At 34.7% G+C, this 15,356-nt stretch overlaps 1 protein-coding gene across 1 annotated transcript in view; it reads right to left on the reverse strand.

The window, feature by feature from the left end:
• LOC127873056 (pecanex-like protein 4) overlaps positions 1–15,356 on the reverse strand; it is a 48,646-nt gene that overhangs the window by 20,532 nt on the left and 12,758 nt on the right. Inside the window, exons 2-4 of the mRNA XM_052416628.1 lie at positions 6,450–6,560; positions 2,642–2,952; positions 389–620 (exon numbers count right to left, since the gene is read on the reverse strand). Coding sequence (XP_052272588.1) covers positions 389–620; positions 2,642–2,926 — 517 coding nt within the window. The 5' untranslated portion in view covers positions 2,927–2,952; positions 6,450–6,560. The remainder of the gene's footprint in view (positions 1–388; positions 621–2,641; positions 2,953–6,449; positions 6,561–15,356) is intronic.

Below are 15,356 nucleotides of genomic sequence, written 5' to 3' on the forward strand. Positions count from 1 at the left end.
TGCTGTGGCAACCTAAGTCCTGAGGATAAATAACCACTACACTGTGGGTCTTTTTTTTACTTGGGTTATGTTTCTTCACCTGCGTCATAAGGGTTAACAACCTTAGCCTCATTCTGGGAACACTGGGCTTTATGCATGTAAGTAAAGTGCCGTCTCAGATAAACCTGTGCAGTCTGCACAGGCTAATCAGGGACAACACTTTCCGCTTTAAAGTTAAGGCTTTTTTTTAAACGAAGTTTCTTCGTAACAAAAAATCTAGTTAAGACGTAAAGTTTCATCTATGATTAGCATGGGTGGATTTTATAGGCTAATCCAGAAAAACACTTTACGGATATGCATTAAGCCCAGTTTTCCAAGAATAAGGCTACGGTAAATAACCTAATCATACCTGTGTTTCCATAGAGACTGTCCATTGTGCTAGGCAGTAGGTACAGAAGACCCAGTCCACACATGGGGCCGGCCAGGAGAGCGTGCACCAGGATGTTCACCTTGTACTTCTTGGGTGGAATGATGAACTTTACGGTGTCCGGGTCACAGCACGAGATGAAGTCCACCTCGTCCTCCTCTGACAGCAGGCTCTTCTTCTTCTTCATCATCGGCAAATCAGTTGGATGACTGGCCTAATGAAAAAATTAAGCCGCCTTCTGGGAAAACAGGGCTTAATGCATGAACATAGTATCTTCTGAACAATTCTTTTTAAGATAAAATGCTCTCAACTAGCACTAAATAAAAGCTTGTTTGTGAAGGAACTAACACATAACTTTATATTAATCCAGACCTTATGACTATTACAGCTCTAAATTTCTGATGAAAGGGCCAGTCATATACCTCCCAAATCAATTAATTAGTTTAAACCTATTTATTTGAGCTCGATTGCATCGAAAGCCTAAGTCTTATATGAACACTCTTGAGTCCTTTTCCTGGGCCTAGAACCAGTACTTGGTGTCTTTGGGGAGATTTAAAGAACGCTTCCATGGTGGGGATCGAACCCGTGATCTCCCCGTCTCTAGTTTCACACCATATCCATTACATCATGCAGGGACTACCCTAGGCCTTAAAAAAAGGGAGAAGTGACTTCTCCTTTTTTCCGAAACAGGGAGAAGTGTAGAAAATCAGGGAGACGTTTGTGCGAACAATATCAAAAACAAAACATGTTCATTTCACAACTTTTATTATTTCTATCATAATACTATGCTTATATGTAAAAAACAATAAAGTCTCATTGAAATCTACTTCATCATGACACATTTAAATCATTTAACACATTTAAGTAATTTAAGATATGTACCGATAGCACCTTTTCATCACATTTATCGTCATTATATTACCATCATCCTTATGACTGCTTTTGTAACAAAACACAATCGTAATGCATAGAACATCTAGTATATCTATTACTGTTTATCCGAATACTATACATGTCCAAAATATGTACACTTAAGAATGCCTTACCTGTTTAACTTTAATAATCCAATTTTTTCATGTTGTTATCTGGTTTAACAAACCTTATCAAATGTTTGTTAAATCCAGTTAATGCTTTCTCCATTATTTAATCACCATTACTTGTAATTTGAATCGCCAGCTTTGAATTGAACGCGGGTTGAATGTTACAATACGTCCGCCATTTGCAATGTCGAAGGTCATAACATAACAATTTAATTCATACTCGGATAATTTATAATATATTATCTAATTGAGGATTTTTTTTCTCAATGTTTATGTGTAGTATTATGACTTGTTAATAAAAAAAATGAATGTGATTACAGTTTATATCAGACGGGTGTTTAATACTCGTAATTATCGGTGGATTAACAAACTGACAATACTTGCAGGACTTAATAGTGGATCTACGTAATTAATAGACCTTTAATCAATTTTGTTTTTCTTTAATTATTTTTGCCGACTTTCTTTAACCATGCCGTCTGCGAAAAAACCTGCAATTATCGGATGGTCAATCAATTATCACGTTATCATTAGACAACTTGTGGCACGCGCGAAGAGACACGAGTGTGTTGTTATAGCAACCAATATTAAGGGACTGCTTTGTCACGGTCAATTAACGATCCTTGCGGGGGGTAAATTGTGTAACCATTAGATAAACAACAAACAATAAACTTGCTTATCGCCTGCGGGCGGTAGCACGCATTGGCAATTATAATCGGGGCGCTTGATTTTCGCTTTTCCGCTCTTGTTTACTAAAAAAATCAGGCGACTTGATCTTCGCTTTTTCTGGGCTCGTAGGGCGATATCTCGGGCGTTAGAGCGAAAATTTCTTCGCTCTAGTCGCCCGTAGGGTAGTCCCTGATCATGGCGACCTGATCAATTAATTCAAGGACCTTAAAAAAGAATCATAGATGTCAGTGGTCAATGAATTAACGTACAGTGAAGAATATACTCGCAACTGGCTTTAATTAATCCATCCATTCATCTGCCCTCATAAATTAATTAATCATGAAATGATGGCAGAAATCAATCAATCAATTAATCAAGCCAGCAAACAAATCACTTAATCAATCAATTAAATTGTATCCAATCATATCATAAGGAAACCTTTAATGACCTGGACAAAGCATATTAATCAAGCAATCTATCAATGACATTATTTTCATCATTTTAAATCATAAGGAAAAACCCAACTGACCTGGACTATGTGTGATATAAGCTGTATAAGGAGAACATAGGCTGCCATCAGGCCTCCGTAGACATACACGGCCGTGTACTTTCCCATGGCCTCTAACTCCACCAGCAAGGTGAACCCCCCTCCGAGCAGGAACGGAACAATGAACACCATGAGCTGACTGACATACACGTACACTGGTGCATTGTAGCCTACGCGCAGCTTCAGACCTCCGAGCACTGTCTGTGGGAAGCGCTTGGCAACAAACTCCCGCTTGTACTCGTTGAGAAGGGGTACACCCGTACCCATGATGTACGTGATCCACTGCTTGTGATCTGACGATAGGCAAGACACATTAAGATTACCTTCAAGGCAAGGTTCTTCAGCTGTGATAGTTTGAGGGAAATTCTCAAAGTAGTTTAACATGAGTGGGGTCAACACAATTGCGAATTTTGAGGTAAAAAACATGACAAAGGGTCATCATAATACTGCCAGTTGCAGTCGACATTTTATTGTTTACAACCACCTAAACATCCCTAAACCTACAATTAACAAACATGTAAATACTTCAAAGCTTTTTAATATTACAAAAGCAAATACGCATATTAATATTTGTTAGTAAATCATGGTAATACAAATCGTTAAAGAATCAAATTAAGGCAAGCTGTCAACAACGTTTGGATAAAAAGACAGTAAACATGCAGGAACTATTTATTTCAGCATCAAATAGGAGTTTTGAGTTTTCCGCACACTTTCATGAAAAAAAAGTTCCTTGACAGTTCAGTGGTCATCTAAATACAGGCACTTCTTTCTTTAAGTCATTTCATTCTCTTACTGGATTTTAAATAACAATACTACAGTACAGCCAACGCGGCACAAACATAATCCGTGGCTATGCCACGGCCAGAAATTTAGTATGCAGCGGCCGTGGCGAGTGTTAACGCGGCGTATCGCCAAGGCACTTTGCATCGATCCGCGCAACGACGCCGAGTCTGTTTTAACCTGGCGTACTTTCCAGGAGTAAATCCGCCACATACGTATGCGGCGGATTGAGTGAAAAGATATACACCTACATGTACATTTGTGTAGCATAGAAACCTAGATTCACGCTACTTTCATATTTATTATTTTCACGTTTTAATAATTGATATTGGCATGTAATGCGCTTTAACAAATTATCGTTGAATAAATTATGCACAATGTTAATGTTTCGTTCGATTCTGAAATGAGCTTTATTAAATTTGTAATTCGAAACACTCTTCCGAATTTTAATGCTAATGCGACATTAACAAATTCTAGCGTCAAAATAAACAGTGCTAAAATATCCTTTGTCTCCATAAAAAGCGCGCGAAAATTATGCAGACATGTACAACGTCGCATGGAAAGTTTGTGTGCATTTTGTGTTGTATAAAAACATGTACATCACGTCAGGCGATTTATGCGTGTTCAGTGGAAAAAAAAACGCCCCGATTGGAAGTTATTTCATCACATCTTTTAATAGTAACAAATGCCAAAATGTATTTGATACTTAAGAATAATTGCGAATGCGTGTGTGTCTTGAGCACTTTTATCGTAAATATTTACCAGAATTTGCTTTAAAACTGGAATATACAGGATTATCGGGTAATGATTAGCGATATCAACTGTATAATATAAACAAAATGAAACTACTTTATATACGCATAGTCAAACAATAGTTATAATAAGCTGATAATTAACAAAATAACAATAAAGTGTTGGTAATTGATGTGGCTTCAAACTGCTAATTGTCTCAGCTAAAATATAATAGCAAAAACAACAAGCAATTATAAATCCACCACCTGCTGGAGTCGTGACCACTCGTATGTGCCAAAACATAATTACGTGACATTGTTTATATGCTAATACATGTTGTCGTAAAAACTAAACCCAAAACAAATATGTTTGTTGATCGTTTAATATAAAGACAATAATAATACGGCGCAATAAACGCACACAAAGTAACTTAAAGTACTTTAGCCGATTCTAAAAATGACAATGGCAAATGATTATTGGAATTTATGAATACATGCCCGTGATAATCATATTTTGTTTTTATAAATTCGATTTTTTTAATTTGCATTCTTTTAAAATAATAATTATTTCTATCCGGATGACAGCAATTTCTTTAGAAACAGGCATGCAATCACTAAAAACAAAACAACAGCATGCTTTTTTATTAACTAGTTTATCTATTTTGAATCCGCGCACATTAAATTAATTATGATTTTAAATATTATAATAATTGTTCTTTTAAATTTCTTTGACTTACTAATCATTTTAAAAAGATTTTGATTTAAAGATGCGCATCGACTTGGCGTCATGTCGCGCATCGCGGCTTGCCTCGGCATGTCTCGGCAGACAGATGCGAAGCATCGCGGCGAAATGCGACTTTCCGCCGCATACTGACGCGGCTTCAACAGCCGACTCGGCATCGACTCGTTGCGCCTTGCCGCCGCGGATCGCAAAATATGTTTGTTCCGCGTTGGCTGTACTGTACCTGGCATTAATGTGTACTAAATGCCCTTAAAGCGAGTTACAGAAATGAAACATCCACCGCAAACATCTTGAATTCAGCCTTAGCCAGACATATGGCTTTCATAAACCTTTGAAAGCTGCACATTTGAAGTTTTTGAACTCTGGTTTTGGAAGGTTTGCTAAGTGAATATGTTAGTTTCTACAAAATAATGTGACCTATAAATGCAACTAAAAAAATTCACCACACAAATAAAGTAGGAATATACAACTTAAAGGACAATTTGTATACACACATACTGCAGTTACAGATTGGCAAACTTAATTTTCTCAATGTCTACATTTATGATTTAAAATGATTTGATTGAATCACAACCGCTTATTTGCATTATTGTTTAACAAAGAAAAAAGGTATATACTTATAATATATGCTGGATAGTATTTCCATAGGAAATATAGATACACTATTTGAATAGTTTGACCATGTGTGAGTACATGTAGTTCAGGCAATATTTAGAACTGTTACAGAACAAATGCTATTATAGTAATGATATTGTTTCATATTAACATTACACATGTTTTATTCATAAAACAAAAAAGCCAAACACATTTATATTAATCAATGTCAATATTAACAAGAATTACAGGTTTACGACCACCTCAAATGAGAAAAAAAAAACAACATATTTTTCAATTGCTGATCACATATACATTTTATACACCTAAAGGCATGACAGGATATGGAAAAATTATGGGAAAAATATCAGAAATACATGTATATGACAATATAAGAAGTACATGAGGTGTTTGCAAATACATAGGATTTTCCACAATACAGGAGATTTAGAAGAATATAGCATCTTTTGCAAAAATTCCAAGTGACTGAAGTGATTCAAATATTGCACACATTCATTTCTTATCAGAAATTCAAAGTGACTAAAGTGATTCAAATATTGCACACATTCATTTCTAATCAGAAATTCAAAGTGACTAAAATGATTACAATATTGCACACATTCATTAGTAATCGGAAATTCAAAGTGACTAAAGTGATTAAAATATTGCACACATTCATTTCTAATCAGAAATTCAAAGTGACTAAAGTGATTCAAATATTGCACACATTCATTTCTTATCAGAACTTCAAAGTGACAGAAGGGATTCAAATATTGCACACATTAATTTCTAATGAGAAATTCAAAGTGACTAAAGTTATTCAAATATTGCACAAATTCATTACTTATCAGAATTTCAAAGTGACTAAAGTGATTCAAATATTGCACACATTCATTTCTTATCTGAAATTCCAAGTGACTGAAGTGATTCAAATATTGTTTACCTGGATTGATTCTGTTTAGTCCATGTTTACGTCGGCTTCTATGAATTGATCCATAAAAATTGTATTCTTCAAACACGTCATCACTTGATCTTTTCAAACAATGCCAGGCACCTAAAATAACAAACAATTACATAATAAATTACACAAGGGCCAACAAGTATTAATTCATGCTACTAATTACTTTTTATATCATCATCTTACTAAGAGATTAAACTAAGTAAAATTGTAAAGCAATTAACTCTTATTTTATAACTAAAAAAACATTATTTATTATGACTCTTAAATACGAAATTGAAAGATATTGTTTCTAAAATCACTTCTTTAATTTAGCCGTACTGTGTGAAAAGGGGGTTTAATGCATGTGCATAAAGTGTCGTCCCAGCTTAGCCTGTGCAGAGGCTAATCATGGACGACACTTTCCGCCTAAACTTGAGTTTTACTAAGAAGTGACTTTCTTGAAACGAAAAATATAAAAGCGGAAAGTGTTGTCCCTGATTAGCCTGTGCACACGTCACAGGCTTAGCTGGAATGACACTTTACCCACATGCATTAAACCCCTTTTTCCCAGAGTGTGGCTCAATTAAGCACACACATTTTTCAAATTCACTGAGGCATATTATCTCATATTTTTCTAATTAAATGAGTGACAATACTTTTAAAAAGAGGTATTTAAAGTAAACCTTGGCAGTTTCTTTTTCAATTGCTTCTCACAGTATTGTGTTGTGAGAACACCCTGTATTATCATGTAATAAATCAATAACTGACTAAAGAAAACGAGTTGTGAACAACAATCTTCAAAAGAGAACTGAATGTACTGCTATCTATTTCATGTTTTTCTTTTGTAAACTACTTTGCTAATCTATGATATGTAAACATGAAACAAATAAACAAATAATGCCACATGATACTTAATTCTGATATTCTAATGGTGAATTCTCAATGTCGCTACTTATTATTTGGCAGTCAACAAAAAATGATGTATTAGCGGTACTAAAGTAGAAATGGAAATAATCATGATTTTGCACTGGGCTTTTTAAAGCTGATTTTATATCTGTTATTTGGTCATATTTAAAATGGCAACAAATATGTTATTACATACTGTTTCCATCAAACTGATCTGGAAAACTACTTCATTTCTAAACTTGTTGGCAATAATATATGTCTAAAAAAGGAAAAGAAATTATCTCAAACCTGCATTCACTATTTGTATTTAATCAATCACAGTTAAATATTATAGGTATTTTTGCTTCAGTATTTTATAAGTATTTTTAAAGGTGTTTCTTTCTACGTCAAAATATGATAAAAACTGTATTGAAATAAAATCTATTGGAAAAAAAATGGTATAAATGTTATTCAAGAACAAGGATAAGACTTTAAACAAGAGATGTGTTTGTCAGAAACACAATGCCCCCTACTGCGCCGCTTTGAAGCCATATATTTGACCTTTGAACTTGAAGGATGACCTTCACCTTTCACCACTCACAATGAGCAGCTCCATGAGATACACATGCATGCCAAATATCAAGTTGCTATCTTCAATATTGCAAAAATTATGGGCAATGTTAAAGTTTTCGGACGGACTGTCGGACCGACTTATGGACGGACAGACTGACGGACGGACAGTTAAAAAACTAAATGCCACCATTCAGGGGCATAAAAATACTCTACAAAAAATTATCAACAGATTTTCAGTCTGCCAATCACAGAATCAGCATTACAAACAAACAATTTAGTCTGAAAATTACATTTTACTTTATTAAAAATTCTAGTTTTATCAACATTGAATCATTCCAGATAACCTTGAAAATAACATATTTGTAGGGCTGTCACGATACGCCATGAGCGTACCGCGGTATATCGTGGTACTGTAACACTGTATCGCGGTACGTACCGCGATATTTTACAGAATATGTATCTGTGAAGAAAACAGCAGAATAACAAGTTTTACAAACTTTATTAAACTCGATAATCAGAAAACACTGGTATCATAGTTTGACTAGAAACTGTAAAAGAAACTGTAATAAACTTGATAGAAGTAGTCATTGTTATTGTTATTGTTATTCGCGTCTTTTTCTAAAATGTCCGCCATGTTGTCTACAATAGCTGTCACTACAATCTGTGTAAATCGAACGCTTCAAGGGCATGTTTAAAATGCGGAGTCAGCAGGCCCAGTATTGAAAATCCGCAGCGTTCTGACTCGACTTATTCATAATCTTAAGATAACATGATTCGGAAGTGGCATGCTTTGAACGATCGATATACTAAAGAAAGAAAATAAAAAATAGAGTAAACATCTTTTGGATAATTATGAATTTATTTGCAAAGGAAATCTGTCCCAAATTCCAAAAAAGGTACGGACCCATACATCGCCGTATTTTAAACGTGAAAGTTAAACATCTACCAGTGGAAGCGCTTGCTTGACCTGGATATTAACGGATTATTTATTTAGCCCTTTTGAATCGCTTCTACAGTTTTCAAAACGATATCTATATCAAAATAATTATGTAATGTATTTATATCTGTGCTAATATAATAATATTAAAAAACCGGTGCGGCAACGCCGTACCGCGGTGCGATTTTTTTCACGACATGCACCGCGATATACCGGTATACCGGTGAATCGTGACAGCCCTACATATTTGCAATGTGTTTTATACAGAAATAGAATGAGAGTCCACTGTAATGTTTTTAATACAGAAATAGAATGAGAATCCACTGTTGCCGATCAATGCAATGACGGACCCTCAATCACCTGACAGGCGTGAGGCATTTATTGACCACTTCCATTGTATGATGACACAATTCAATGCCTTAATAACAATTAAAAACTACTCATTAGAAATTGAAATACGAATGTTGTATACTATGTCATGTATTCTGAATATATAATCACGAGTTTCTAAATGAAAACTTACACACAACAGCTTACGTTACCTTTTTTTGGTGGGTAAGCATCCATATCCTTAACACACAAATCAATAACAAGGACCAAATAAAAAGTAAAGTATCCCCAGATTCAAATATGACAAATAACACTTGTCACAAATTTTCAACCATTTGTAGATGGATGATTAGAAAAAAATCTAAACAAAAAATGACATGATGCGCAAATAGCAAGGAAAACATTTGTCACGTTTTTTCCATAGTGCAGATGCCAAGGAAGTGTTTTTCCAATATTCCTAGGAACTGATGGCTGATTTCCAATACCGGTCTGCCACAATGAATATCCATATAATTATTCCACTGCAGATCCCAGAAAACAGAATCCGATATTACTCATTCCCAAAAATCAATGTTTAATCAAAACTGTTAAATTTCACTTGCACAGCATCTGCATACAGATCAGACAAGTTGATAGAAGAAAATTCTCTCTGTTTCAAAAGATCTGGGTCTTGATATTTTCAATAGTGCACCCTACATGTTAATGTCTTTGATAACATTTTCTGCACTGCAAATTAATAATCAATAAACTGATGCTGCCTATTCTTCATCCTAGTCATATGCAAGAAATGAACTAAAAGAGCCGTGCCCTACGAAAACCAGGCTTTAATAAATGTGCATAAAGTGGCATTCCAGATTAGCCAGTGCAGTCTGCAAACTTTTTGCTTTGAAGGATATGTTAATTTAAAAGAAGTCTCTTCAAGACGAAAATCCAGTTCAGGAGGAAAGTGTTTTTATTCTGATTAGCCTGTGTGCACTGCACAGGCTCATATGGGATTACACTTGAAGCACATGCATCAAGTTACATTTCCCCAGAGTGTGGCTCAAATAAATCTCAAAGTGACTCATAAATGTGTCTGGTTCTGAGAAAACTGGGCTTAATTCATGTGCGTAAAGTGTCGTCCCAGATTAGCCTGTGCAGTCCGCACAGGCTTATCAGGGACGACACTTTACGCTTTTTTGATATTTTTAGTTTGAAGGATGTCCCTTCTTACCGAAAATCAAGTTTAAGCAGAAAGTGTGGAAAGCGGACTGCACAGGCTTATCTGGGACGACACTTTACGCACATGAATTAAGCCCAGTTTTCTCAGAACAAAACACAAAGTAACTTATACAACTGTTCTCGAATTAACATAATGGTTTTTCCTAAATGTTGAATTGCTTTGAATCCAACTACACGTTTAATAATAATCATCTTTTTTCATTTGTATTCATTTCATTTTTGTGTTTTTAATCATAACCATAATAATAAATATTCAGGCTACACCACAGTTCTGCAACTGTCGGGGCCAACCAATTTAAAGGTCAGGATAGGTATTTCTAGGGATAACATGTCCAACAGTATATTGTCAATGCTTCTTGTGGCTTTGAAGTTGTGAGTTGTACAAAAACATGGATTTTATTAAACTGCTTTTAGTTCTGCTTGTTTGCTTTAGTAAATCACATAAAAATAGCTTATGATTGTATAATGTTTGTTACCTTAAGTTCTATATGCAAATATATTTAAATGTTGATATCTTAGTATAGTAAATTACTATCAACTTAATTCAAATTATAGTACCATAGCAAACCAAAGTTTTGACAAATTGTACATGTTCCCTAGAACACAGATATTGATTGTTTCCTTTAGACTTTTTCTTGCCTAAATTTGATGTTTAATAAACATTTCAACACAGTTCAAGTCAGGGCTTCTGTTAGTGGAATTCTGGGTGTAAATTACGCCCAATCTCAATGACTCTACAGTTATTTTTTTTTGCTTTTATTTGTTACAGCCAGTGCCATTTGAATTGGGAAAATTAGCGCGATAAACCATGAAATTGGGAAAAATAGCACGATAAACCATAAAATTGGGAAAAATTAAGCATTATAAATATGATTATAAGTAACAGAATTAAAATTGTTCTTAAGTGCATGTTCATTCTTGGGTGCGATGGTTGGACGGTATTTCAAACATAAAATAATAAAAATTAATATTTGTGATTTTTAACCGTTTAAAAAAAAAAAAGAAATTTTGGGGGGGGGGGTGGGGTGGGGGGGGGGGGGGGGGTATAGTGTGTGAGGGTGTGGTGGTCATTTGTGAGATGATCTTAAAAAAAAAAAAAATTAGGGGGGGGATTCGGGTGGGGGGACGGGGGGGTTGGGATTCTTGGGTGCGATGGTTGGACGATATTTCAAACATAAAATAATAAAAATAAATATTTGTGTTTTTTAACCGTTTCAAAAAAAAAAAAAATGGGGGGGGGGTGGGGGGGTTTAGTGTGAGGGTGTGGTGGTCATTTGTGAGATGATCTTTAAAAAAAAATAGGGGGGGAGGGGGATTCGGGGGGGGAGGGCACGGGGGATGGTTTGGGTGGAGTCTATTGTGGTATGTCAGGTAAGAGTAGTTTTGTCAAAGTATCAATAAAATCTAATCATAAATAAAGAAGTTATGGCAATTTCAGCAAAATTTAATAATTTGACTTGGAGAGTCAAGGTCATTCAAAGGTCAAGGTAAAATTCAACTTGCCAGGTACAGTAACCTCATGATAGCATGAAAGTATTTGAAGTTTGAAAGCAATAGCCTTGATAGTTAAGAAGTAAAGTGGATCAAAACACAAAATTTAACCATATATTCAAAGTTACTAAGTCAAAAAAGGGCCATAATTCCGTAAAAATGACAACCAGAGTTATGCAACTTGTCCTTTTACTGTACCCTTATGATAGTTTGCGAGTGTTCCAAGTATGAAAGCAATATCTATGATACTTTAGGAGTAAAGTGGACCAAAACACGAAACTTAACCAAATTTTCAATTTTCTAAGTATAAAGGGCCCATAATTCCGTCCAAATGCCAGTCAGAGTTACATAACTTTGCCTGCACAGTCCCCTTATGATAGTTAATAAGTGTTGCAAGTATGAAAGCAATAGCTTTGATACTGTAGGTATAAAGTGGACCTAAACACAAAACTTAACAAAATTTTCAATTTTCTAAGTATAAAAAGGGCCCATAATTCTGTCAAAATGCCAGTCAGAGTTACATTACTTTGCCTGCACAGTCCCCTTATGATAGTTAGTAAGTGTTGCAAGTATGAAAGCAATAGCTTTGATACTTACAGAATAAAATGGACCTTAACACAAAACTTAACCAAAATTTTCAATTTTCAAAGTATAAAAAGGGCACATAATTCTGTAAAAATGCACGCCAGAGTTATCTAACTTTGCCTGCCCAGTCCCCTCATGATAGTAAGTAAGTGTACCAAGTTTGAATGCAATAGCATTGATACTTTCTCAGAAAAGTGGACCTAAACGCAAAATTTAACCAAAATTTTCAATTTTCTAAGTATAAAAAGGGCACATAATTCTGTCAAATTGCACGCCAGAGTTATCTAACTTTGCCTGCCCAGTCCTCTCATGATAGTAAGTAAGTGTACTAAGTTAGAATGCAATAGCATTGATACTTTCTGAGAAAAGTGGACCTAAACGCAAAACTTAACCGGACGCCAACGCCGACGCAGATGCCGACGCCAAGGTGATGACAATAGCTCATAATTTTTTTTCAAAAAATAGATGAGCTAAAAAAATAAAATAAAAAAATAAAAAAAAAATTTTGTTTGTTTGGAAATTGGACTTTTTTGGGGAAATTTTGGTCACCTTTTTGGGAAAAATGTTGATTTTAGCAATTGGGAAGCAGCCGCAATCAGCGGTAATTTTTAGAAAAAAAAATCACTGCTGTAACACTGTAGATACTACGTAAACGACTTGTTTTTAAAGTAGAAAAAAAGTTTCAACATTTAAAAAATGCAAAACCATTTTTTTTAACCAAAATACAAGATATTAGCATATACTCTGCGCTATTAAGTTATATCCAGAAATCAAATATGTACATCCATTCTTTCCCTGAGGAAGAATGACATGACTTTGTAAATGAAGTCTTATTTTCGCATGCTTTAAAGCAATACAAAGAATTAACACAACATACATGAGAAAACTTTATTTGTGGCCAGAATTTTCGTGACTTTACTTGAATAATAAAACCTTGTAAGGCTTTTTCGGATGACAAATTTAAATATACACATATGACAATACTAAATGAATAATATTTTTTTATACAAAGTATAACATGGAAATACATGCATGAATAACTTGACAAGTTATATCTTGATACAGAACTGTAGTGTGAGTGTACTCGGTACAATTTACAGAAAGATGTTTATTCTCAGAAGTATTTGTAATTTCACTAGTCAAGGCTGGCCGAAAATTTTGAAAGTTGTCAATAGGTCAATGTGTCAATCTGCTAAAAAGTTTCCTTTAAGATTTGTGAACGGAACAAAACATTATTTGATGGCCATAATAGATCAACACTTTTTGGTCGCCATGGCATAGTGGTTATTAAGTATGCCAAGCTACCCAGAGGTCATGGTTGCGATTCCCACTGTGGAAGCGTTTTTTTTTAGATCTCCCCAAATGACACTGAGTACTGGTTCTACCCAGGAAACTGTATTCGAGAACGCTTCAATAAGCCTTAGGCTTTTGGTTTCCAAGCTAAAATAAATAGGATAAAACTATCAACACAGGCCCTTTAAAAGAAACTCAAAGCACAATATTGTGTACTTTTTTTTTATTAAGAGCTGTCATGCTTATATTTAGTATTCAAGATATTGAGTTATTGCTCTGATGCATGTTTGTTCCTGGAAAGAAATGGCAGTGTTAAAATAAGATGGTATCATTGACAGGCTTTTCTGCTATCAGTTCTTTTTTGTGTCATTCTGACCAAGTTTCAAGATTGGATATACATGAGCCTCGTTCTGACAAAACTGGGCATAACGCATGTGCGTAAAGTGTCGTCCCAGATTAGCCTGTGCAGTCCGCACAGGCTAATCAGGGACGACACTTTCCGCTTTAATGACATTTTTCGTTTAAATGAAGTCTCTTCTTAACAAAAATCCAATTTAGGTGGAAAGTGTTGTCCCTGATTAGCCTGTGCTATAGCAATATTCAATATGGCCTCTTAAGAATGGTTATGATCTAAAAGCTTACAACGCATTCTCGACAACAACAGAGGCACAATAGGTCATCTTCTGCATTTCATGGTCAGATTGGCTAAAAAGTTATAGCCACATATACTGCAAAATGTAGTACTCATCTTCCTACAGTATTTCAATACCAACTACACATCTTGGCAATACTCTTTTTCAACCTACTTTGGAAAAAGCACTGCATTTGATTTGGAAAAATCAAGGTGGAAAGTTTTCTTAATCAGGAAAAAATATTATTGCTAAATGCCATCTATAAAAACAAAATGTCCAGTTTAATATGAATTAAATACCACAAATAAGTTGAATTTAAATCTAAGTTTTGACATAATACCTTACACAGGAATACAAACTTTAGTTGGTCATCATATTAATTTGTTATTGCCATTAATATAATTAGGTTCAAGTGTTTTTCTAGAAGACCGATACTAAATCTGAAGTATTTACCAATCTATAAACAATCTTAGGAATTGGGAACCAATTGGGAATGTTTGGCTCAGTATTGAGAAAAAAATGCATACTTAACATGTTAAGCTAAGGGAAAGGGGCAGACAAAAGGAATAGAAAAAGGTGTCTATAAACCTATGTTCCTAAACAATCACTCAGCACTTGTTTTATCTGTATCCAAATGGACAAAAATGTGAAACCTTTATCTGTATTAAGCAAGATTGCCATTGAACTGTATCAATCAAGGTTACATTTAATAATGTACATTACACTAAATCATTGTGTACCCCTCCCTTGTCCAAGGTTACATTTAATAATGTACATTACACTAAATCATTGTGTACCCCTCCCCCTGGTCCAAGGTTACATTTAATAATGTACATTACACTAAATCATTGTGTACCCCTCCCTTGTCCAAGGTTACATTTAATAATGTACATTACACTAAATCATTGTGTACCCCTCCCTGGTCCAAGGTTACATTTAATAATGTACATTACACTAAATCAT

This window comes from Dreissena polymorpha, chromosome 3 (genome assembly GCF_020536995.1).
Source record: "Dreissena polymorpha isolate Duluth1 chromosome 3, UMN_Dpol_1.0, whole genome shotgun sequence".
NCBI classification, from domain to species: domain Eukaryota; kingdom Metazoa; phylum Mollusca; class Bivalvia; order Myida; family Dreissenidae; genus Dreissena; species Dreissena polymorpha.